The 25,819-nt window shown below is 46.0% G+C and overlaps 1 protein-coding gene across 2 annotated transcripts in view; it reads right to left on the bottom strand.

The window, feature by feature from the left end:
• STAG2 (STAG2 cohesin complex component) overlaps positions 1-25,819 on the bottom strand; it is a 1,427,207-nt gene that overhangs the window by 1,132,283 nt on the left and 269,105 nt on the right. For both annotated transcript variants that reach the window (XM_085608133.1, XM_085608134.1), the window contains exon 6: positions 2,649-2,813. In XM_085608133.1, coding sequence (XP_085464259.1) covers positions 2,649-2,813 — 165 coding nt within the window. The remainder of the gene's footprint in view (positions 1-2,648; positions 2,814-25,819) is intronic.

Raw genomic sequence — 25,819 nt, 5'->3', positions numbered from 1 at the left:
CTGGTCCCCACTGGTTCTACCCCCCACTTTGGGCGGGAGAACTGGCGGGAAAAACAAGTGATGAAGAGAGGTGTGCGCACCTCTGCCAACTCCACCCCTAAGGTGAAGGAGGCGAGGTGAAGCACAACCTCACGTCCACGTCATCTTGAGGATGGGGGGACACAGCCAACCAGGGACAGGCTACTGCCTCCCTCTCACTGGAGAGTGGCAGAATAGGGGGTGTACCCACCCCAGGGAAGGGACACATTGGTTCCAGCCCTTTACCCTCCTGTAACGCCCCTAAATTTATTATTTAGGGGCACCCTGAACCTTCCTTCCTCAGATCCGGCAACCACAAGAAAAGAAGGACAAGAAGCTGTGCAGAGCTAACAAGAGGACACTCCCACTGACTTAGCCCCAGCCCTACAGGCCTGTCTCCCCTCGAGCCTGCTCCTGCGAAACCCCAGCGGCCAGCAACCTAACAAACCCCAGAGGACCTGCCCGCATTCACTTTCCAAGCTGTTTCTCCCATCAACACCGGACGTGTTTAAACTGCAGCTTCTGGTGCCAGCCAAAAACCGCGAATCCAGCACACTCTGCACCCACCGAGCCCGGCCCGTGTTTGAGTGAACAAACATCACGAGGAGGTCCCCCCCGGCCATACTGACCCGAGATCCGGCGACCCCCGACCTGCCTCAAGCCTCCCGACGACTCCTGCAGCCTCAATCCAGAGGACCCCCCCTACCGCGACAAGAGCAGGTAAGAAAATCAGACGTCCAAAGGCACCTCTGCACTCAACGTCCCACGGCCTTGTGTGCCCAACCCAGCGGTGCCTAACCATCCCTCTACATCCCAACTTACCCCTCGAAGTGGTGGTCACTCCTGGAAGATCCTCGTCCCCGAGCCAGCAGTCCCAGAGAATCCACATTGAAAACAGGGCACCCGACCTCAAAACAGCACCCTGCACCCGGCTGCCCTAGTGCCGCTGAGGGTGCACCTTTGGTGCTAACTTGGTCCCAAACTTGCCCTGAGCTTAACCCTAGAAGCTTTGCTCCCACAACCCGTGGCCTGCTTGCCAGCAGCCACCAACAAGAGCCCCCCTATCATCCATAGGATAACATTGGGCCTCAACACTCTGCACCCGGCCGCCCTAGTGCCACTGGGGGTCCAACAACAGTGCATCACCGACCCTGGGAGACCCCGGAGTCTTGCCCCAGAACCCTAACTTCAAAGACCGAATACTTACCTCGAAACCGATAACCTGTTTTTCCTCACAGGATAACATTGACACTTTTTCTCCCAAAAAGTTTTTAAGTGTTGACTTTTGAAACCTAAGATATTCCTTAAAAATCGCACAAATAACCTAACCGAATTTTCTCAACTGTTTGCAGGAAAGGTCCCAGTGCTGAGCCCAGGTGTCCAGCACCGAGTAAGAAAAGTAACTAAAAAGTAACTTACATGTGATTTGAATTTCCTTCCATAGGATAACATTGGGGGTTCTTTGTGAAAAAGTTTCTAAGTGTCATCTTTTGAAATACAAGAATATTCTTTAAAAATCGTACAAACTACAAAAACGTAATTACTTACCTGTTTTAAGTAGATGACCCAGTGCTGAATCTAGGAGTCCAGCACTGGATTACAAAAGTAACGCAAAAGTAACTTGCATGTGAATTGAATTTCCTCTCATAGGATAACATTTGTGATTCTATGTGTAAAAGTTTTAGTGTCAACTTTTGAAATGCAATAATATTCTTTAAAAATCGTATCTCTAACTAAAACGCATTTACTCACCTGTTTTCAGGAAATGTCCCAGGGCTGAATCTAGGATCCAACCCTGGGTTAGCCAAAGTAACCTAAAAAGTAATTAACTGCATTTTACTTAAAAAGCCCATTCATTTGAATGTACTATACCTTCAATGTGTTGCAAACTGCTTACTTAAAACTGTAACCAAAACCAGTACAAGTTTTACTGCAATTCTGAACTGTATTCATACAAGTAATTTACTACTGCAAAGTATTTATATGCTTACCTGTACCAGGCTTGCTTGGTTCTAGAAATCAAACAGTATATTTTTTATAAAAAAACATTTGTCCTAGAGTTCAGTTCTTGTGTGTGTGAATTCATTTGCTGACTGAGTATGTACATCAAATACTTAACACTGTCCTCTGATACTGCCTTACTGCTCGACCAAGCTACCACTAGAGAGTAAGGTTCTATCTAACTTTAACCTCTGTCAAACCTCTGGAGACCCTTGGACTCTATACACACTGTACACCTCACTTTGGTGCAGTATATATAGAGCAAGTTTCTTACATGGGTGGAATAGTGGAAGATCATTAAAGAAAATAGTGCTCACAGACTAGATAAAGCAGATTGTGTAACACAAGTAAAAAGGGATGATAGTAGTTTTATCAGTTGGACCACACTTTAAATTGTAGAATAACAATACATTTTAATTTGTCAAGATTGTGCAGTACAGGGAAAAGTATTCAAATAATGTTTACATTTTCATTAAAACTTCTCATACTGAACATTTGTTAAAAAAACAAAAAACAGACTGGGGATACGAGTAAAATAGAGCACTACTCGTTCCAGCCTCCAATTTTTAACTGAAACTTTTACAATTACTTAAACTGTTTTTGCAATACAACCACCATGGACAACTTACCTGCATTGCACTCTTGCCAAGTTTAACAACCTCGAAGAGCATCATGTTTTCAATTCCATTCTGCTGGTGATGACCATTCATCCAATTTGGTCCTCCGGGCTTCCCCATTTCATTTACAACTCCTTTTCCTTTCTCACCAGGGCCTTTCTTCCCCTTTTTACAGTTCTAATATAATAATACAAAGGAAAAAAAGCGATTTAATTGAGAAAAAACTAAATGTTCTTCCCAAAATTCACTATGGAATTATAGTCTTAATAGTTTAATACATGTTCAACTTGTTATGGCCATTCACTTTGGTACCAACAAATAATCATTCCTTCAACAATGGTTTGTGTATACATAGCAAGGGCATGACATCTCACTCTAAATGAAAGAATGTGTTGGAGGAAAGAAGTAGTCATTACAGAAACTAGTTCTCTCAAACGTGATTGATGAAGCTACTTACCTTTGATAACACTCTTTCTAGTGGATACTCTGCCTAAACTTAGATGCCTCAACTTAGAATATCCCCCAGGCTCAATACTGAAACTGGAGATTTTTGTGGCAGTGCTCGTGGGCAGGACCGAGCCACATAAAAATCGCCACCCCTGAGCACCAATGTTCACCATACCCTTCTTGGCCTGCGGACCTAAACCATAAACTACTGTTGGCAAGAGTGTGCGGATTACTAACTTGGGACCGGTTAAGATATCAAAAGGAAGTCACTACACAGTACGGGACGGTGGGAGGGCAGTTTAGAACCTGCAGTTAGAGTATCAAACAAAAAGAGTTACAGAAGTCAAGGAACTTTTTCTTCTGGTAGGTATTTCTAACTGCAGAATCCCCATCGTAGAACAGATCCCAAAGCAGTACTTTCCAAAGGTGAAGAATCTAGGAGTGGATTGAAACCATTCTTTTAGAAATGAGCAGGTAAAGTAACCTTCCCATAGGACCTGGCCGTGCTTCTAGAAAGTATGCACCAAACCATATGTGGCAGCTCAGCAGAGAACAAGAACATGTACTGCTCACATCAACACCATGGTAACACCATCAACTCTAGTGGAATAGCTATCAGACCTTTCAGGAAATGCTTCTTGGCGAAAGTGTAGAACATCTTGACGCACAGGACTATAGACCTCAACAGGGTCCTTTTCTGTACAGCCTTCTTTTTCACTGCTCCAGAAAACCATACGACAACAAAAAATACATTGTCCACTCAATTGTAATAGGTACAAATCAATGAAAAAACATAGACCTTCTGGAGTCTAACCAATGGGTCTCTCCTCTTGAGAATTAAGAGAAGCAAAGAATGCTGACAGAGGGATTGATTACCAAAAGTGGAAGGGAGTCCCAACTTTCAGTGAGAATGCCACCTGAAACCTCACCCCAATTTGTCTGGAAAAAATGTGGTGTATGTAGATGCACAGAAAATGCTTGCTGTTCATGCATGCAAAAATATGACTATTACAATGAGGAAGACCGTCTTTAGAGTTAGGAGAAGCATCAAGCAATTATGCAAGGGCTTGAAGGGCCTACATATGAGGAATGTGAAGACCAAGTTAAGTTCTAAAGAATCACAAACCGTGGTAGAAAACGTGTCAAACTCATTCATTCATTTCATTAGTCTTTATTCGATTAAGAAAATCATAAAAGGCAACATCAACAAGATATACAATACTATATCATAGAACACAATTAAAAAGAAAAAACCCATCAATAAGTTACGTAAAAAAGATATTAAATATTCCAAGACTAATGTAATAACAATAAAAACAATACCAATCAATAATCCATAAGATCCTAATGTTAAATTTTTAAGTCTGAAGAAATGTTCTTCTTATGACCCAACACGAAGACCAAAACTTCGCCACTGCAACTACAATAACTCCCTTTGTGTCGCACTTAAAAATGCGCAGGGCTGTTTGCGCAAATCTTATACCCATCTGATTACACAAGGGCTTGATCCACTTCATAAGTGGGACTCTATATGCAGGACAAACAAAAGGAGCATGTGGAATCGTCTCTGGAATCCCTGGGCAACAATGACAGGAGGTATCCATATTTGAACCCAAATTCTGACCCTATTTTTTGATAAATGATTCGACTCTGAATTGATGATACAACTTCCTATCTCCAGTTCCAATGATAATGTCCCAATAGGGTTCCAGACAGTAATCAAGCTTGTGGTCCATAAAGAGGTCAGTTAATGAGCCCCCAGTGATCTGGGCGTAAGATTTAAGTTAGAAAATCTCAACATACAGTCTCTTAAGCTCTATCTTCGACGGGAAGGGATTCCCTACTGGGTCTAACCAAAGTTGTCCAAGGTTCATTGCCATAAGGACAGCTCTAATTTTATGGAGCCAAGGGATTTGGCGAGACTTGTCCACCCCTATAAGATGTTTAAGAGTCAAAGCATAAGATGCTAGCTCTGGGGTGGTCCACAAGCGTCTCCAATAAGCCAGTGGTCTAAAACCTGCTAACTCGTCAAATGATACACTCCCTATGTCCTGCAGCAATGGTTTTAGGGGTGTAGATTGAGGTAGGCCAGTCAGGGAACGAAGGAACTTATTTTGGGCAAGTACCAGGGGTTGCAGGTTTTCAAAACCCCAAAGTTCCGCACCATAGAGTATTGACGCTCTAACCTTCCCGTGATACATCTTCATTACTGGAGCTATAGGTTTAGTTAAAGAGGATCTGTGTTCTTTTAGGAGTGCTCCCGCTAATTGGTTATGTTTAATTACCGAGAGATCCAACTGGTGGTTCCAATTAAGTCTCCGTCCCAAGGTCACCCCTAAATAAGCAAAAAAATCTGTTTGTTCAATAGGGGCATTATTCATTCTAAGAGATGTACTAATTTTTTTCCTCTTATGAAGGACCATAAATTTAGTCTTCCCAACATTAACCTCCAACTCATTATCACTACAAAAAAGTTGGAAGCGATCCAGGGCACGTTGGAGGCCATTTTTAGTTTTGGACAATAACAGTTATCGTCCGCAAACATTAATATCGGTATTCTAGATCCAGCGAGTGTGGGGGCATCCGTTGGGTAATCAGTGAAATAGGGGACGACATTGTTAATAACAAGCATTTACAATGCAACGGTCTCGGCATTGTTAAAGTTAGAGCTATTGGCATTGCTCATGACAATGCAGTTTCTTTAAATGTTTTAAAAACAAAAACAAACAAAAATAATTTCATGAGCAATGCCAATAGCTCTAACTTTACCAATGCCGAGACCATTGCATTGTAAATGCTTGTTTACTGGAGTTCTCGTGTTTTGGCAGCTCAGAAACTTCGTGTCCTTGTCTGAAATGGTAATACGAAGGCCAGTAGTGTCCAGACTGGAGGTACTGTCATTTCTGTCCATATCTTCTAAAAACCTTTCCTTGCATAGAAGCGCAGAAGAGTCAGTAGTAATAGTTCTGCCCATCGTGACGACCAATGTTTGTTGTAATTCATACAGACACCATGGACGTAGCATATTCCCCTGCAGCACCAGCGCTGCGAGGCGCTACCCTGTACAGGGTGGAGGCTTGGCAGCCCCTTAGTCCTCGACCGGGCAGTGTTATTACAACCTGTGGTCCTATTGTGGCTGGTATGGTAGGTAGCATCAGGGGCATAGCTATCAATAGTGCAGCAGGTGCAGCGACACCGGAACACAGCTGACTAAGGGGTCCAGTGCACCTCCAGTTATAGCTATTGTTTGCAGACCCACTTTGCATTAGGCCCCCTGAGACCCTTGCTATGCCACTGGGTGCACAATAATGTTTGATCAATAACACCAAGAAGTGTGAGGGGGAGTGTTCCTTCGCCATACCTTGGACTCCCATCATTCCAAGTTACATCACTGGCGCACGTTTCACCAGGGAGTGATATGGTTTTCATGGTCTGTACTGTTTGTATAGTTAAGAAACTTCGAGCTTGGTAATCCCAGGTCACGCAGTTGCCAAATAGTGTGAGCCTCGGCAAATGACTTTGTTTTAAGAGGTCCCATTTAGTTATCCAAAATTGGGTGTGCTTAGAAACGTGCCAATCCCCGATGTGAAGTGCTGTATAGAAAAAAAATGATTAATACGTTTCCCACACAATATAACGTGTATTGCTACACTTCAATGCTATGATGACACGTACATGGATAATGGCGCCATGAAGCAGAAAAGCTCATGCTACCACCGCTATCTTTGAAATCACACTGAAATATGGTTTTATGGTTTTATTTCACCCCATGTCAGGGTTTTTTTGAAGGCCTCTTGAGTTCCTATCGAACTTGGTTAAAAAAAAAAAAGGGCGTGTATGGAATGGGTCGTGTTTTTGTCTGCTGCATACAGGAAATTAGAAGTGTCTGCTCTGGGAGAAGTGTCGCGCTTTGTTTACGAAATACTCGAGTTTTTCGTCACGCCTGGATAAATAAATAATGTTCCTGCTCGAAGGCAGATAAATGGTTGGGGACACCTAGGAGCCACCAGTGACCCCAGGAGAGTCCAGGAAGACGGATGGCCCCCGCCTCTGCCTGACACCCGGCCCGGCCGCTTATCTGCATCGTAAAGTGGCTCCGAATGTTAGCAGCGGTTTATTTACCCTCCTTCTGTGTGGAGACTTTCCCTGATTAATCACTTTCTGGTAATTCGCTCTGCTAACTAATGTCAGAGTAAATTACCCCAGACTCTTTCAAGCTCTGGCCAGGGACGCAGGGGTCAGCGGCACCGCTGGGGCATCCGACGGCCACACTCTACCCAGCCGTTTGTTTGCTTTCGAGCTGTTTGCTGTTCTTGCAGCTAGGCCTGGCGACAGCCTGCTCGGGCTCACATCTAGTCTAATTGGCCTGCAGCAGCGAGCACACGATTTAGCAATGTTTTCTTTAAAAACTTCTGGTCCTACCGACACTTTGAGATCGGGTTTCCAGCAGCTTAAATCACACCGTCGTCCCTGCGACTTCCCTGAGAAATGCTGTAAGAAAGTATTAAAAAGAAACATGTCTCCGTGGTTCGCAGGGACGGTGGCCAGGGGGCAGTGCCGTGGGAGGCTGTAGCGTAGCGCAGGCGGCATCCGTAGAATCTGCCGAGGGTGCCAACATTAACACGCGCGGTATTCGGTATCACAGTTTCAACAATTTGGCTCCACAAACACGATACCGGTTGCAACAAGGCCAGGAGCAGAGCAAAAGGCACACCACCGCCTTTCTCCGAGGCAGAGCAGAAATGCCTCGGAGAAAGGCAGCGTCCTTTTCGGATTCGGGGGCGTGTTTTGCTGTTGTCTCCTCCTTGAGACTTCTTGCAAAAAACACGCCCCCCAATCCGAAAAGGACGGGGCCTGTTTGGAATGACTGACCTCTTCTCCAATGGCTGGCCAGCATTCAAGAGGCCAGCCAATGGAAAACAGGGGAGAAGAGGGGCGGGTTCAAGCCCCTCTTCTCCAAGTCATTAAATCTCCGACTTCCGGTTCTGCCTTTCGGCAGACCGGTAGTCCTCGACCTAAAAAGGGAGAAAAGAGTGGGAGCAAGCACGCACCCCTGACGCACTCCTTTAACCACTTTAAAACTATTGGTAGTCTCCCCTTGCCCTCCCCATCTCACAAAGGCAGAGTTATTTTCATGGAGCCTAACAATGAATGATAAGATTTCTAGTGGCATCCCAGCCCTTTCCAAAGAGTCCCAAAGCTTATCCGTGGAACCAAATCAAAGGCAGATTTAAGGTCCACGAATGCTGCATAAAGAACACAGCCACCCAGCACTACTGTGTTCCAATACAGCATCATGAATCTGAATACCTGGTCAATGGTGCTGACATGGCTCCGGAAACCAGCCTGGTATTCTGATATGTCATTATCATCTATCCACCCTAATACCTGATTTAGTACTATTTTAGCCACCAGCTTCTGGGTGGTATCAATCAGGCTGATGGGCCTATAATTAGATGGCAGGGCCCGGTCACCCTTTTTATATATTGGGATGATTTCAGCCCCACGCCATGAATCGGGTATGGGGGCTCCTCCTGCAATACCATTAGCCAATATATGGATATATTTTACCCAATTTGCACGATCGATTTTAAAGATATCAGATGGAATTCCATCTGGCCCCGGTGCTTTCCCGGCTGGTAGGCCTTCCAATACATGCTCCACCTCTGCATGGGAAAAAGATAATGCCCCCACTCTTGAATAGGACAATTAAAAAAAACGGGATCTCCGGATTAGTGCAGGCACACTGGGTCTCAAAAAAGACAACCCAGTCTTCTGGGGATACATGATTTACCGGATTAGGGTTATCACTGCCACTTCCCCATTTAATTAAGTGTCAACATTTACACCAATTCTTATCCCTACAGGATGACAACAGATCCCTCCAACGTGCCTCATCAAACATCCTCATGCCAAATATTGGGTTTGCTTATATGCAGCTCGACATCTCCTAACTTCTGGAACTTGCCCCATCCTGATTGCACAAGACAGAGCCCTGATTGCCCTCTTACAATCCCCATTGTACCACTTGGCCGACTTATATTTTATTTTATTGGCACAATTGGGGTGTGGGCCTGATTTAAAAAGAATTGACCTCAGCTTCTTAACCATTACTATGTGCTGCTCTGTTATCCCTTCAACATTAACTCCAGTAACATCTAAATTTAACTGGGTAACAGCAGCAATGGTATCTACTAAAATTTGCCTCATCATAGAGCATCTTACCTCATCATTTACAATGTGGTCCCCCTTTACTCTTCGACAATTATTGGTGACCAAAATAGAAGACGGAACACCAACTTTCTGAGTTTCTACTCTCTCTTTAGCGAGCACTTCCAACTGTACTAAAAGGGGATCATGATCACTCAATCCTAACTCGTACCTCCATATCTATCAATTTGGACCACAATTCAACATTTAAAATAAAATAGTCTATCCTACTATGTTTTGTACCCATATTATATGTAGGCATACCCTGGGGGTCTGACTTAGACCTACCATTGGCTGCCCGAAGCCCATATTCCATTGTAAGTGTCTTTAGCTGTAGTGCGGCTGCTGACCAGATTTTAACGGGTTCTAATGACAAAGTCGGGATACCCCAAACTAAGTCCTCATCACACGTGAGATTCCCATCTTCAAAACCAAGGGGTTCGTAGGTGCAGTTGAAGTCTCCAGCAATAATAATGTTCCTAGGATAATGTAGAGACTGCAGGAAGATATCGAGAGCAACCACTGTCGAAGAAATTCTTCCGCCCACCTGGCCTCTGGCATAGACATTCACTAGGATACACTTGAAACCAGATCCTACAGATATGGATAGAGCCAGAATATCCAGATCTTGTATTTCCACCTCCTTTACTGAAATATCAGCCAATTGTCGCACCCATATTAAGAGCCCTCCCATAGATCTGCCCTTATTTCTAGGTGCTGGAATAGCTAATTTCCCAAAGGACAAGTAGCCTGGCCTAAAGTACATTTCCCTAGCCCAGGTTTCTTGAAAGATTACTACATCAGCCTCTTCTATAAAGGATGACCAATCCTCTGAGGCAACTTTGGAACTTGGACCCGCTATATTCCACGAGAATATTTTAAGTGGATTAGGCTCAGATAAACTAGTTAACCCTGGGCTACCAACTCTCTTAACAGCCGAAGAAACGCTGGAGTTGACATAATCAACGGCTGTATTCTCGGTAGGTTCACCCAGGATAATGGTCGACGGCATTAACTTCACAGCTCCCAACCCCTCCTGAGAAAGTCAGTCACAGTCTTCAAGCCCTGATAGTGGTGCAAACCGGTTTGTGGTTAGAACCCCGAGAAGTCCTGCCTGTGTCCCCCCACTGGCTCTTGAATAAACACCCTGCCTTCTATAGCCTGACGTCGATTTACTAAAGGGAGGATAAAAGAAGCTTAGGGGGCAAACAGTTATTTTTGACGGAAGGCAGCCCCCAGTGTTTTGGCTTAAGTAATCTAAGATCATACTAGCTACTCCGGGGTTATTAAAATTAGCCACAACACAGTCTCCACTCTCCGTTTTCGCTGTCGGGCCCAGCCAAAAACACCGCCTCACCATTATGAGATACTCACTAATGTCCCACTCCCTGCTTACTCTTTTTTTCATTTGAGTATTAAGCCAATGCATCACCTTCAGCATTAACTGGTCAGTCGTTTCTGTTTGTCCCTCCTGCACTGGGGGCACTTGTCTGAGTATTACCACGAGCGGGGCTGCTACCGGGGGTAAATCAAGGGCTCCCAGCACAGGACCACAGCCAAACCTAGCTTGGCCCAAACTTTTAGACATACTTGCTTGAGCAATATTCCCCCTTATCCGTGATTGCCTATCGAGTTGATCTCGTATTGACCTTCTTGGACAGTCACCCACAATTTTGGGAGGAGAGCAAGGGATAAACAACGCTGATTCCCCTGACGAGTTTGCAAGTTCCATACCCTCACCTTGTACACAATTAACCAAAGGACTGAAATTCGGTCCCTCTAATAGGTTGCTCGTTAGTGGGGAAACAATAAAAGGAGAAGGTGCAAGGGGGCTAGGGGAGATGATTCCACTAGGAATACTATTGATTTGAACAAGGGGAAACTTGGGGGTAGTTTGAAGACCTACTGACTTTGCAGACCCAGGTGCTGTCTTAACCTTAACATAATGATCGCAAAATAAGAGTTTCTGCTCGATCTTTACCAGTTTATCCAACATAGGATTCAATGAAAGAGTTAGCATTTCCCTTATTTTTGTTAAGAAATACTCCTCATTGGCACTTGGCAGATTAACACTCAACGTTATGGGTTCGGGAACATTGGTAGTCACATAAGAGCTATCAACTTGCGGGGGAGAGAGGGAAAGCATAGTTGATCCGTCTACAGTTTTAGCAGACCTGGCTGCTTTTCCTAAATGTTGTTTCCCCCCGCATTTCCTTTTAACAACAACAGGGTCCTTACGGGAACTTGGTGGCACTGGCTTTTTTTGGGACGTTGTCCTCGAAGACAATGTTTGGGCAGAGGATAAATCGGAATTCCTAGACGGTAATGTACATACATTTGAACAGGGAACAACAGCGACATCCACTGCTTCAGGTCGAGGAGAGTGCAATGAGACAGGTAGACTGATCCCCCAAGGGTTGGTGAGCAACTTCTGAAAAAATGGGTGGTCTATTAGGAGTTCTGGCAGTCGTTAGAGGACCCAAGGAAGATCTTCTGTTACCTTGGGGATCCAGGGACATCCGCCGCTCAGTTAAAGTTATTTCCCGCTCTAATAAGGAAGCTGCCCTTACTATAAAGTTGTCCAAAGTCCCCGCAACGCTCCCTCCCGCAAGACATTTGGTGGTTCTACCATCCCGAAGATTCATAATGAAGGAGGAAGCGATTACCCAAGGCTAGGTACACAATGTGGAATGAAGAGCGTATTTGCAGTTGTAGACGTCCCACTAATCTAGCAACCCTGGGTCATCCGTTCGGGCTTGGCTTGTGTAAGGGACCCTCTAGCTGAACACCAAAATGCAAGGGGTGGCCTAGCCCCTACCAGTGTCCAATGGGCTCAAACAGGCCCGCCCTTGGCCCGGGCTTCGCGCGGCCCGCGCAGCGGGAGCGGCGAGGAGTCTTATAGCCCTTACTCCGGCTCAGGTGCAGCCAATTACCAGCCCCGCAAAGCCTCCTGGGCTACGAAGTCCGCAGCAACGGTGACAACAGGTAGGGCAGAGCAGGGATACAGCGAAGCGGCTCCCGCGCAGCGGAAGCGGCGAGGAATCTTGTATTATAACCCTTACTCCAGCTCAGGTGCAGCCAATTACCAGCCCCACAAAGCCTCCTGGGCTACGAAGTCCACAGCAACGGTGACAACAGGTAGGGCAGAGCAGGGATACAGCGAAGCGGGTCACGCGCAGCGGGAGCGGCGAGGAGTCTTATAGCCCTTACTCCAGCTCGGGTGCAGCCAATTACGAGCCCCACAAAGCCTCCTGGGCTACGAAGTCCACAGCAACGGTGACAACAGGTAGGGCAGAGCAGGGATACAGCGAAGCGGCTCCCGCGCAGCGGGAGCGGCGAGGAGTCTTATAGCCCTTACTCCAGCTCGGGTGCAGCCAATTACGAGCCCCACAAAGCCTCCTGGCTACGAAGTCCACAGCAACGGTGACAACAGGTAGGGCAGAGCAGGGATACAGGGATACCCACTCAAATCTCATCAGAACAGGTGAAATGAATGAAGGAAGAAAAAGTTACTTCGGTAACACTCTTCCTGGAGGATACTCTATCTACCGCAGATTCCTGATCTTGTGAATACCCCCAGGCACAAGACTGGATCCAGAAGATGTTTGTAGCAACTCCCTCGGTAGATTGTATCATGCAGCTCTGTGTCCATCCAGACTCAAAAGTAACGTCAGGGTATCTGACACCTCTGCACGCTGATGGAAGTGGAGCTCTTAGAAATCAGATCATACCAGTGTGCTGATCTCTAAATTAGAATCTTTTTAACATGGACCAATGAGTTAATTCAACAGAATGGGGAGGAGGGTTGGTGAGAAATCTGCAGTAAGATGGAGTATCCACCAGAAAGCGTATTACCGACTGAGCAATTCTTTCTTCTGATGAAACAATATCGCCACAGGTGGTGGGTCAGTGGAATGACTCAGAACAGTCAACTTTGGAGGACAGAATGGGCTAGGTAACAGTCTTAGTGGACTTGGCAATCCATGCAGTAGTTGGATTGGAGGACAGCTTCTCATGCAAGTAGTTGCAGGTACCACACTTTCCTCGCCCAGCCCGTAGCCACTGGGTTGACTTGGGACTAGTGTTTCTGGATCTTTTTCCAAACGCTGGGCAGGAGAGGCAGAGGTGGGAAGGCGATCAAATGTCCAGAGCTCCATTCAAAGTGAAAGAAGTCTATGTGCAAAATCTGCCTGGGGAACTACAATACGCTGTTGAGGCAGAGGGAGGGCACAGTGTCCAGGATGGCTCAAATGAAGGGGATTTAATGTCCAGGAGTCAGGTGTGACTTCAGCTCGCTGATGGAAAGCCATTAAGAATGTCAACAAGTCAGCTGTTGACCGGGAGGTGGTTTACGACTGTTTGAGGAAAGCACAACTTCAGTAACCAGACTTGAGGTATGGGCAGACAGCTATTACCAACATCTGCAGATGGGCACTTACCTTCACTTTTGAGAACACTCATGGTGCACAGGTAAAGACAAAGGGGAGCACCAAGAGCTGGAAATTCTCTTACCATACCTAAAACAGGTATTGTCTGTGGGACTGCAGACAGGAATATGGAAATAGTCATGCTTCACAGCCAACGCAATCAAGTCTTCTGGATCCAGGGCAGACAGGTCTTGGACCAAAGTGAGCATTCTGAACTGGTCCTTCCAGGAGAGAATTTCAGAGGGTTAAGATCGAGGACAGGGCAGCAGTCTTTGTCTTGCACCAAAAAGTAACAGGATTAACAGGCAGTTGCAATCGCTAATGCTGGTACCCTTTCTATGGCTCTCATGGTCAAGAAAGCTTGTTTTCCCCCGCAAAATATAAACAAGTGGTCCTCTAGTAGGCACTGTGGAGTGGGAGGCATGTCAGGAGGAGGTGGGAGAAAGATAAAGGAGTAACAGTTCTGCTCAATCTGGAGCACCCACTGGTCAGATGCGATGCTCCCTCACTTGTAAAGGTTAAATGTGATAATACCTCCTACCGGGTGCTAGCGCCTCACCAAGGCGGGGGAATTGGGGAGTAAGCTGTCCCTGGGGCCTGGAGACTGGAAGCTGGATCCAGGACCTCTACTTTGAAAGGCTTGGGTGCCTGTTGTGGAGATAAAGTGTGATGTTGCCCCTGCTGGTATCCCTGTTGAAGCCCAGCCAGAAAAAAGGAGTAGAGGCCAGCGTCGGGAGAATTATCCAGTTCACTAATGTCCTGTAAATAAAATGTAAAAAACAAAAATTTAAAAAAGATTCTCCTAATCATACAAGTTACTGTCATCAGGTCACATTCATGATACTGCATCTATCTCGGAAGCGGAGTGAGAAAGGTGCCATGGTGGATGTGACGTCTGAAGGTTCTGGGTGGGCTTCAACATCTAGAAGAGTACTATTGTTTCCCCTCTGCTGTTAGTGTGGGGGGGAATCCTACCGTGGATTTTGGTACCCTAAGTGTAAAGTTTGGGGTTATGCCTGGAATCAACACTGGCCTTGGTGCAAGGTAGAGTGCTGCAGTCTGCATTTCGGACGAACCGGACGGCATTAAATCGACTGGAGCCCACCTCAGATCCTTAGGGCTTGCAGGTGCTCCAGAGGGATACCAAATATGTCCATGTCCTGCTTGAATTCGCAAAGTTGCTGTGCGGTCACCGCTGAACCAGTGAAATTGGGGTGTGATGGAATCTGTTTTGAAGGTGGAGACCAAGTGCACAGCCTTGAATGATACACAGTGTCGCTCGACACCTTGTGGTGGGAGCGGCGGGATGACAGATCAGAGCTGCGACTGACCTCAAGATGTTAACCTCAAAGAGGATATTTTGCAAGAGCAATTTCGGAAGCATAAGCAGGAGCATGCTCTCACACTTAGTCTTACTGGACTTCGGACTGTGCTGAAATGTAAAGTTAAGCCTTGCGGTTGCCATTCAGGTTCAACTTTGTGCATTTGACATACAGCGGCGAGTCGTGTTTGGAGCCCAGACATGAGAGAAAGACCTAGTGAGGGTTTGTCAAAGACATCTGCTTGTTGCAGTACTTACACAGTTTGAACTCTGTCATTTTTGGACAGGACAAGTCCGTTGCAAACCAATAAAAGTTGTGTTGAAATGTTCTGTCAAACTGACAGAATTTGAGTGTGCCAGATTCGGATCCACGTCAGAAGGAACAAGAAGTGAAACCTGACACCAGTGTGCAGAGATGGCAGCTATCTAGGGACCCTGAGGTCAGATGTGAGGAATCAGAGGTTAAAGGTACCCATCAGAATGAATAATACTTACTGTGCACAAACGGGTACCTCAACAAAGGGCATTCGGGCACTGAAAAGAAACCAGTGAGTAGGACAAGGGGATTATGCAAGTTTAAACAGCCAGGTCTTAAGGTTCTTCCTGAAAGAAACCTAAGTAGGGGAGAGATCTAAGAGGAACAGAATTTCAGATCTTTGCATGTTTATAAGAAAAGAATCGACCTCCAATACAACTTCTCTTAACAGTGGGAACCTGTCGGAAACTAGCATGACATGAATAAACCCCACGAGAGGGATTGTACATACAAACAATTCTTTTAGACAGGGACTTCAGTCTATACTGCAACAAAAAGTAAACAAGGACCTAAAAGGTGCATATTTGTTGCACTGAAAGCCAAGGTAGGATATGAAGAAGACGGCAAACCATGAAACTGCAAGAACGGTTTAATGTCACTCATATAGAAGCATTCTGAACGACCTAAGCCCTTTAAGATGGGCAGGAAGGACAATATCTGAAAGAATTGCATAGTCCAAACTTGAATTTAAGAATGGACAACTTTTTCGAATTTGCAAAGGAAAATAAGAAAGAACTTTGCAAACTGACTGCAGCAAACCAAAGCATATTGAAGCCACTGCAGCAACCTGAAGGATGAAGGCTAGACTGGAATTGACTAGCATACAGATTCCTAGTGCAAGAGGTCAGGGTGGGAAGAGGAATTGGAACCAACTCTCAAGGTCACCAGTTTGACCGACAGATGAAGCATTTAGTGCCAAATAGAAGTAAACAGTCAAATAGAGATCTCTAGATCTTCTCACAATTTAATTTTAGAAAGTTACAGTTGATCCACTCTATGACTGCCACCATATGGGCAGCAAAACAACTTTCCCTTGTGTTTTACGAGATGAGACAATGGTCTGATTATCGTCAGCAAAGGACATGCTACAGAAGCCACACAATTTAAGTATAGCTGCCAATGTGGTGATGTATAGATTAAACAGAGGGACTGATGAAGATCCCCAACAGGAAAGGTAAAATCCCTCGAACGAAACTGGGACAAAGAAACAGATTGTTCAGTCATAAAATAGGTGAGCCACCACGTAGCTAATCCACAGGCACTGATGTCCACAAAACAGTGAATAATTACAGAATGTAGGACTGTGTCAAAGGCGGCAGAAGGATCCTGGTCCAGGGTAGCACTACAGCTAGGAGCAGGGTCTCCCTACTGTTAAGTGCTCAGACAAAGTCTCATCTAGAAGATGCTTGGCTTTCAAACATTTAGAATGGCGAGAGGAAGCATGTGTTTCAATTAACTTGGTCTGAAGTAGCAATAATGAGATCGGACTAAAAATTGATGACAAGATCTACAGAAGGCTTTCTAGAGCAGAGGAACAATAAAAGCATATTTTCAACAAAGGAGGATTTCTGCCATGGCGAGACAGCTAATAAAAATATCTGGAGGATGAGGTCTGTCAGATCTGTAATCGCAGCCAATATCAAAGTGGGAAAAGGATCAGATTGTGAATCAGATTTAAAAACATAACAAGGTACTTAGCTCTTCCAAAATCAGTTGCTCAAATTCAGGCAAACAAGACTTGAATTGGAATAAAGAAATTTCAGCAGCAGGAGTTGAAGAATCAAGATGAAGAGCAGAATGAAAACTCAATTAGATCTTATTAATTTTTTTGTGAAAGAACTGTGCCAAATTGTCACACAATTCCTGAAAGTGACTAATCTGAGAACGGAGGCTTTGTAGGATAAAAACAAATCTCTTTAGTAGAGTTTTTATTAGCCTCAATCCTAGAGGCATACAAAGCAGCTTGAGAGGTATGTAGGAGTGGTTGATCTTTCTTTTGATAGATTTATTTAGCTACCGGGCAAAAACAAATGTCTTCACAGCCGGTCAAGAGTTCTACACTGAATTTTAGCTTCTCAGATGGTCTGGCATCCATGGAGCAGATCGCTTTCTCCCATTTGATTTCTTATATCAGATAGGAGTTATTTCATCAGGTGATCTAGAAAGCCCAGTAATTGAAAGCTTAAGCATCTTGTTTGCTTAGCCCAGAACGGATTGTAGTAGGTGCTATTTAAGGCTTTAACAAAGTTCGATTTTGTCAATTTATACCATGGTCTTGTGATCATCATTGCCAGCTCAGAATGAAATATGCAGGTCGGTTCAATAATGCAAACACAAGGGGATGATGGACGGAGTGCTGAAACTTTTCAAACACTCACCCCCAGATCTGAGTTGAATCAATCATTCTTTAGCTCACTTTGCCACACCAGTTCAGACACAGCTATATGCAAATCAGTCTTGACCGTGTCCCTCATGGGAACAGTCCAGCCCGAACTGCCAAGCCAGGTCTTCACTGGACCGGAAACAAGAATCCTGGGATCCGTTTCTGGGTAACACCCTCATCAGGGTTGGGTCCCCGATTGTTTTTTTTGTTCTGGGAGCGGTCAACCACCATTTGGTGGCAGGTGTGTGACATCAGGCAGCGTCCTGGAGGTCATTGTGCATGGTAGCCATCTTTGGATTCTTTTTTTCTGTCTGTGTTCTTAGTTTGTAGTCCCGTAGATGGTCATTTGAGATAAATATTGTAACTTGTTTTCCCACCGGTTTGTATTCCTCGCAGCGGAGGTTGGGTGGGTCGCATGTGAATCCAGAAAGTTCTTCAGGCTCCAAAAAAACAACTCCTACTGGTAAGTAACCATTTAGTTTTGCAGAGTGAATCCTTTTCTTCAGTCTTGGGCAGGCTGTGGTAAGAGGAAGATTTTGTTAACAGGTGTTGAAGTATTTTTTGTACCATTTGCGCTTCCTCAGTCATTTGTATGTCCACACAGTAACGTTTGGTAAATGTGTGTGGTGATGCCCATATGACTGCAGCATATATAGTGTCCATTGGAACATTGGCCATAAAAGCCAGGGTTCCTTTCTTTCTTTCTAGTGGAGTGAGGTATTTTAGATCCTTCTAGGAATCGTTTTATGACAGGTCTTGTGAAGAAGCTCTTGCATGTTTTTCCTCTGGTGTATGCTACGATGGCAGCGAGGTGCACCTTCATGTCTGAGTAGCTGATGTGAATGTCTAGAAGTCGAGTCATGTATATGATTACTGTTCGTGTGTTGACTGAGTTCATTTGATTGTTAGCTGTGCACCAGGTGGTGTATCTCTTCCATTTTACAGCATAGCATTTTCTGGTAGTTTGTTTTCCTGCCTCTTTCAGAATTTCCATAGTTCGTTGATGTAGGTTGAGGTGAACGAACTATGTACTCTGACGCCAAGACACTAGATGCAGCGTTGTTGGTTCTGGGTGAAAGATTTGGCCCTGTTGCATTGTCAATAGGTCTTTATCCGTTTTGATTTTGATCATTTGTCCCCTGGACATTTCCAGCAGACTTGAGTACCAAGTCTGTCTTGGCCATTGTGGGGCAGTGATAATTAGGTTTCTTCCTGGTTGCCTTGCCTTTTCCAGTACTTTTTGTATTAGGGGTATTGGTGGAAAAGCGTATGCATATGTCCCTGACCAGTTGACTGACAGGGAATTCCCTTTTGACCGGGGGTGAGGAAACCTCGAGGCAAAGCACTGGCATTTCTTGTTCTGCATGGATGCATTCAGGTCCATCACTGGTGTTCCCAGAGATTGAAGAAGTACTGCACTTTGTGTTTCAACTCCCGTTCGTGGGAGCAGTCGTTTTGCCTGTTTAGTTGCTCAGCTGTAGTGTTGTATATTCCCGGTAAATGAACTATTTGCAGATTGATTGCTTGAGATACTGCCCATTGCTAGATTTCCTTTGCTAGTTTGCTCAGTGGGAATGATTTCGTACCTCTGTTTTTGTTGAGGTAGAACATTGAATCAAGACAGTTTTTCCTTGAATGTGTTTCTGGAACGCTTTCAGTGCTAGGAAAACAGTTTATTTCCAAGTAGTTGATGTGTTTTATGGAATCCTGTTTGTTTAATTGACCACGTACTTTCAGTTGTTTTCAGTGCGCTACCCATCGGTTGAGGGATGAGTCTGTAGCGATTGTCACAGAAGAAGTTGGGTTCCTGAAAGGTCTGCCTTGTGTTATGTTGTTGAATGCCAACCATTGTATACATGCTTGCAGTTTGTGCCTAACAACCACTAGATACTCCCAACTCCCTGTGGCCTGAGACCAGCTGTTGGCTAGCCATTCCCAGAATGGGCACATATGTAGACGAGCATGAGCGATGAGTGGGATGCATAATGCCATCAGGTTTCATAACTCTCCTCTCTGTCAGAGTGACCCTTCTGGTAGAGGGTGGTTTCTTGTGTCATTGCTTGCATCCTCTTTTGCTTCTGGTACGCACGTGCATACTTTGAGTCCAGTCTTGCACCTAGGAAAATCTTTTCTTTTTCTGGTTTTATTAATTTCTTGTGGTTTATTGAAAACCCTAGTTCTTCTAGCGTGTGGATGGTTGTCTAAAGGTGACTGAGGCATCTTTGTTTTGTGTTTGCCCTTACGAGCCAGTCGTCCAGATAGGGGTAGACGTGTATTCCTTCCTTTCTCAGGTGTGCTGCGACTGTGGCTAGGCACTTGGTGAAGACGTGTGGTGCTGACTTTATTCCGAAAGGGAGTACTTTGAACTGATAGTGTTCCCTTGAGTAGGAACCATAGGTGCTTCCTTTGTTGATTGGGATGTGTAAGTAGGAGTCTTTGAGCTCTATTGTTGCCATGTAATCTCCTTTCTGAATTTGAGGGATTATCTCTTGGAGTAGACATTTGAAATGTGTTAAAATAAACTTGTTTATGAACCTTAGGTCCAGGATTGGCCTTAGTGACAGGTCCTGTTTGGGCACTAGGCAATATGGGGAGTAGTTTCCTTTGAAACACTCTTGTCTTGGTACCAATTCTATTTCTTGTTTTTGGAGTAGGTTCTTGAGCTAAGAATTTAACGGTACGAGTTCCGACTTAAGAAATGTTCTCATTTTTGGAGGATTTGCTAGCGGCATTATTGTGAGCTCTTTCCAATACCCATATTTTTCTTCCCACCATATCCATTCTCTTGCTTTCTTTTTTCTGGTGGAGGACCAGAGTTTTTCATTAGCTCTTCTCCTGGCTGTGGTGACGTTGATGGAGTCAGGCATCGTGTTCCCCTGGATATATTTAGGGTCCTTGGAGGAGGCTTTGTACTTTTTCTCGACCCTTGGAGTTAGCCCTTTGCTTGAGGCTGGTTCCTTAAAGGCTTCCTTACACTGGTCTAGGATGCTTGGTAGCATTGGTAAGTATTGCGTCCCCTTGTTGGCTCGGGCTAGTGTTTCTAGAAGGAAAAATGCATCTCTCTTTACCTCCTCAAGGGGGACTTCGAAAGTGTCTGCTGCCCTCTTAACTAGCCCGTTGTAGACGGCGATATCACCTGGTGGTGATGCCTTCGACAGATAGCAGCATATTTCTTCAGGACTTTCGGTGTCGAGGTTGTTCCAGGTGTCCTCGAAATTTTCAGAGGCTTCCTCCTCTTCAGGAGCATCTATATATTCCTCGAGATCTTCCTCACGAGGTTCGGGGTAGGAGGGGCATGCGAGGATATAGTTTTCTTACCACCTTCTTCGGCATAGACGTTGTCCGGTTCAGTGGTGCTTTCGGAATCCGGAAGTCTTTTAGCGATTCGTTAAACTCCTTTTTTTGGAGGAGCACTGCCATCTCGGCCTTGAGTAGTTTCCTCTTCTTTTCGACTTCGAGGGTTCTCTCGGAATTGGAGACCAGAGCCTCTCTCTTTTTGGGCACGCTGCTTTGGTTTCAATGGCGGTGCGCTTCCCTGCGAAGGTTCGTGTTCGACCCTCGGTTTCAGCGTATTCTGCGATTTTTCCTCCTCTGTGACCCTAGGCAGGGTTCCGTGGGGTTCCTTAGATCACAGCTGACCCTCTATCGCCTTTTTCTTCAGTGTCAAAGATGCCTTAGGTTGTGCCTTGTTTTCATAGCCCTTCGGTTCCAACGGATGCGTATGATGTCTTCCTTATCGGTCTACTTCCGTGTCGCTCGCCTTCTTGTGGGCGTGTGTTTTTTTTGGAGTCCCCTTGCAGAATTTCGACGTCCGACCCCTCGTGTGTCACTTCTGCAGGCACTCCCTGGTCTTAGTCATCACTGAAAAAGCCCAGGTCCTTAAGGGAAGTTTCTTCGAGGTCTGAGACATTGTGGCGCAGTGGGCCTCTCTCCGTTTTCGGCGAGTCAGGTGTGTCTTCGGCTAGGACACCGCGCAGGCCTCACAGCCCTTGTCCTTATGGCCCTTGGTCAGGCAGAGGTTGCACACGTTGGGCTGGTCATGTTGCGTGAACTTGTGATGGGACTCGGGGCAAAACTTCATGGGGGTATTTTCTATGGCCCCTGACTCGCCATTTGTAGACCTTACAGGTAGTCTGTCATTTAGATTCCGGATTAGTGTTCTTATCTCTGGTCACTGTGTCTATGATCGGTGAAGTTCACTGGAACTTTTCGGTTCTTTCTTCTTTTCTCTGGGTTATCCTGAAAAAAATTCGTAGCTTCCAGTCTTGCTTCCAGACCCAATGGTTGGAAAAAAAAAATCTGAAAATGGCTACCATGCACAACGACCTCCAGGGCACCGTCTGAGGTCACACAGGGGACGTACCTGGCACCAAATGGTGGTCAACAACACCCAAAACATACACAAAAAAAATAATTGAAAGATACAAGGACTATTCCAGACCCAACCACTAGATGGCGGAATAATGCACAGCATGTGAATCCAGAAAACGATTCACGCTGCAAAAGTAACTGTTTACAGTGCTGACTGCAAGTCCTGGCTGGGGTAAAAGGGAAGCAAACAAAATGATGTCCAACAGCTTCATGTTTAAGAGGTCAGTTCCCCAAGCACCACATCAATGTACAGACTTGGCCCAGTGTAGATGGATTTTATGGAAGGGCATCTGGCAGCAAGGATGACATGCACCATTTCTGGTGGCAAATCAAATGCAGTCAATTGGTGCTGCTAAATCTCCACGCATGCAGGTGTAATTGGCAGAGCTTCAAGGGGCGGACCCTGCGTGTTACTAAGAGAGGAGGTCATTCCGAAATGGTAGTCTGATCGAACAGGAGCTGTTCATGCTCAAAAGTACCACACTCTCATGGCCCAATGCGGCACAATTAGGAAGACTTGGGCCCAGTTTTTCTTGAGCTTCTTCAGAACTAAAGACAGGAGAGGAAATGGCGGGTATGTGTACAGAAGTCACCTGTTCTTTTTACCCAAATGTGTCCAGCAAATTTGGTGGAGGAAATTAATATATACAAACGTGTTGACCCAGAGTTCATTGATTCTGATGAGATTTAGCCCGGTTTCTCCCCACTGGTTGAATATGCCCTGCAGTACCTCAGGGTGTAGATGCCACACACCTCCTCAACATAGTCTCATACGCTGACGACACCCAGCTGATCCTCCCCCTCACCGAGGACCCGGCCACCGCCAAATCCAACCTACAAGAGGGAAGGAAGGCCGTAACAGAGTGGATCAAGACCAGCCGCGGCTGAAACTGAACTCGGACAAGACGGAGGTCCTCATCTTTGGCTCCACCCTCTCCGCATGGGACGACGCCTGGTGGCTGGCCACGCTGGGAGCTGTCCCGACACCCCACCAACCACGCCCGCAACCTGGGAGTCATCCTGGACTCAAATCTCTCCATGACCCAGCAAGTCAGCATGGTTTCATCCTCCTGCTTCAACACCCTCCGCTTGCTCCGCAAGATCTACAGATGGATCCCCACCGAAAACAGAAGAACGGCCACTCAAGCACTCGTCAGCAGCAGGCTGGACTACGGCAACGCCCTCTACGCAGGAACCACGGCCACACTCCAGAAGAGACTCCAACGCATACAAAATGCCTCTGCACGCCTCATCCTCGGACTCCCTCGCCACATCAGCACCCACCTGAGAGATCTGCATTGGCTTCCAGTCAACAAGAGGATCACCTTCAAGCTCCTCACCCACGCTCACACAGCACTCCACTACGCCGGACCAGCATACCTCAACGAACGACTGTCCTACGACCCGAACCGCCAGCTTCACTCTGCCGACCTTGCACTCCCCACCGTCCCACACATCTGCCGAACTACCGCCGGAAGATCATTCTTCCACCTCGCCGCCAAGACATGGAACACCCTCCCATCCACCTGCGTCAGACCCAGGACCTGCTGACCTTCAGGAGAAGTCTCAAGACCTGGCTGTTCGACCAGTAGCTGCTTCCCCCCCCCCCTCCCCCTCCCCTCAGAGTCTTGAGACCCTCACGGGTGAGTTGCACGCTCTACAAATGTTTGTTTAATTGATTGATTGATGATAGGCCACACTTCTGCTCAATTTGTCCGCTCTTTCAATCAGGAACCTTACCAAGTGTTGATTACTACAAAAAAGTTCTGGTCCTTCAGCAGCTCCAGAGAGACAGCCTCCTGGCACAGGGCCCAGGACCCTATCCTGACACTTTTGGTGCAGTGAAACATGGTGGTGGAGTAGTCTGTGAGAACCGGCACCAACCTCCTCATGATGGGCATCATCTCTCCTATTGGCTGATGTGGAATTGGCCCTTCACTGGAGCCTAGTGGACTCTGGTCTCCGAGGCACGACCCCCACTCCCAATCCAGTACAGATGAGTTAGTCACCACTGTCAGCTCTGGGTGCGAGGAAGTAAGACAAATTCTGTCAGCCACCACTGATTTCAGGTTGAACTGCAGAGACGCATGTGTTACCTGGCATGATTGACAAGGGGGATGCACAAGCCTAAGAGTCACGTGCATCCAGGATGAAGCCTGAAATAGCCAAACCAATACTCTGAATGTACCGAACTCAGTGCTGCAGTAGAGCAAAGCATTGAGTCATGGAGCGCACCAATATAAAAGCCTCTGTGATGAAATCATGTGGGACTTTGGCTCATTTATGGTACAACCCAACAATTTTAGGAGTTCCAATGCTGTATACAACAGCAACCCAGATTTCAGCAGCAAGTTGTTGAGGTGTAGGAATTTAGATACTACCATCTTCTGAAGATTGGTAACGACCACAGTCATTACTTTTGTGAACACTTATGGGGCGCCGTTGAGGTTCAACAAAAGCAGGGACATTTAAAGTGATCCCGGCCCACAATGAACCTCAGGCAACGCCTGTGGGACTGCTGGACTGATATACGAAAATACACATCTAGACTGTCCAAGGGCTCCACCTTGTCTCCTGCACCCACGGCAGAAAGCTCTGAGGTAATGTAAGCATTTGGAATTTGTCTTCCCTCAGGGAAGCATTCAAGGGTCAAATGACAGAGAAAGGCCTGAGGGCCCCAATCCTTTTCTGGAGTCACGGAAACAGCACGAACCACAACCACGTTTCTCCAAATCCAGTACTGGCTTCATGGCACCCTAGGAGAGCAACAGGGTGCCCAAATGCTCCTCCAAAATTTGTTATGGTATGGGAGGAATACTGGGTGGAGTGAAGCATAGCTCAGTAAAATTATCTGGAAGACCCATCTGCCGGACGGGTTATACCGCCAACCAGGTAGGAAGTGTTGAATCCTCCCCCATCAGCTGAGCATGAGCCACTGAGTTCTAGACAAACTAAAATGGTTTGATGGCCACTGTAGCGGGGAAGAAGAATTGTAGGACTGGTGCCCCTGCTGGCTGAAGGCAAAATTGACTTGCATGGTTTAACAGCCCTAAAGAATGCACTGTAGCACTTGTATTTTTAAAGCGTTCCTAAATTCGCTTTCTACCTAGAGACAGGACCCCATCAATCGGCATATCCACTGGCAATGCCCGTACATGCCAGGAAATGAAGTTGATGCCATTCAGGAGTGTCTGAGAAGCAAAACACTTGTACCAACTGCCAGCCAATGCAGACCATGGGAAGCGCGGACGACGTACGTTATGTTCTAGCCTTCATGGATCACATGTGCAGGAATCCCCAAGTACTCCCACATGGCCGCCAAGATCATGTTGACCATGCCCCATGTTCTCAGTCTTCCAGTGTCTCTTCACCCCTATGCACCTGGCTTCCCTGGTGTAGGTAACCTGGTGCCCAGGGCATACATGGGTGGGGTGACTCTCCAACCTTCCGTCCTCCAAGGGAATTCTTTAGGGTCCACTGGGAAGGGTTCTTTTTCTTCAAAATTGCAACCGCAACTTCTCCATTGACTTCTATTAGGCACGCAGCTGTGTTTCCACTCTGCACAAAGCCTCCGTGAGTTCCCTAGGTATTTATTTATTAATTATGTATTTTGTGCTACTTACCCGATTGCATTTGTAGTATATTGTATGTACTGTGTTGCTATCTCCAGGTAGGAAATATACCAATGTGTTAGTGAGCGTTGTGTAA

Source organism: Triturus cristatus, chromosome 5_2 (assembly GCF_964204655.1).
Source record: "Triturus cristatus chromosome 5_2, aTriCri1.1, whole genome shotgun sequence".
Taxonomy (NCBI): domain Eukaryota; kingdom Metazoa; phylum Chordata; class Amphibia; order Caudata; family Salamandridae; genus Triturus; species Triturus cristatus.
This window is presented reverse-complemented; position numbering and strand designations above follow the sequence as displayed.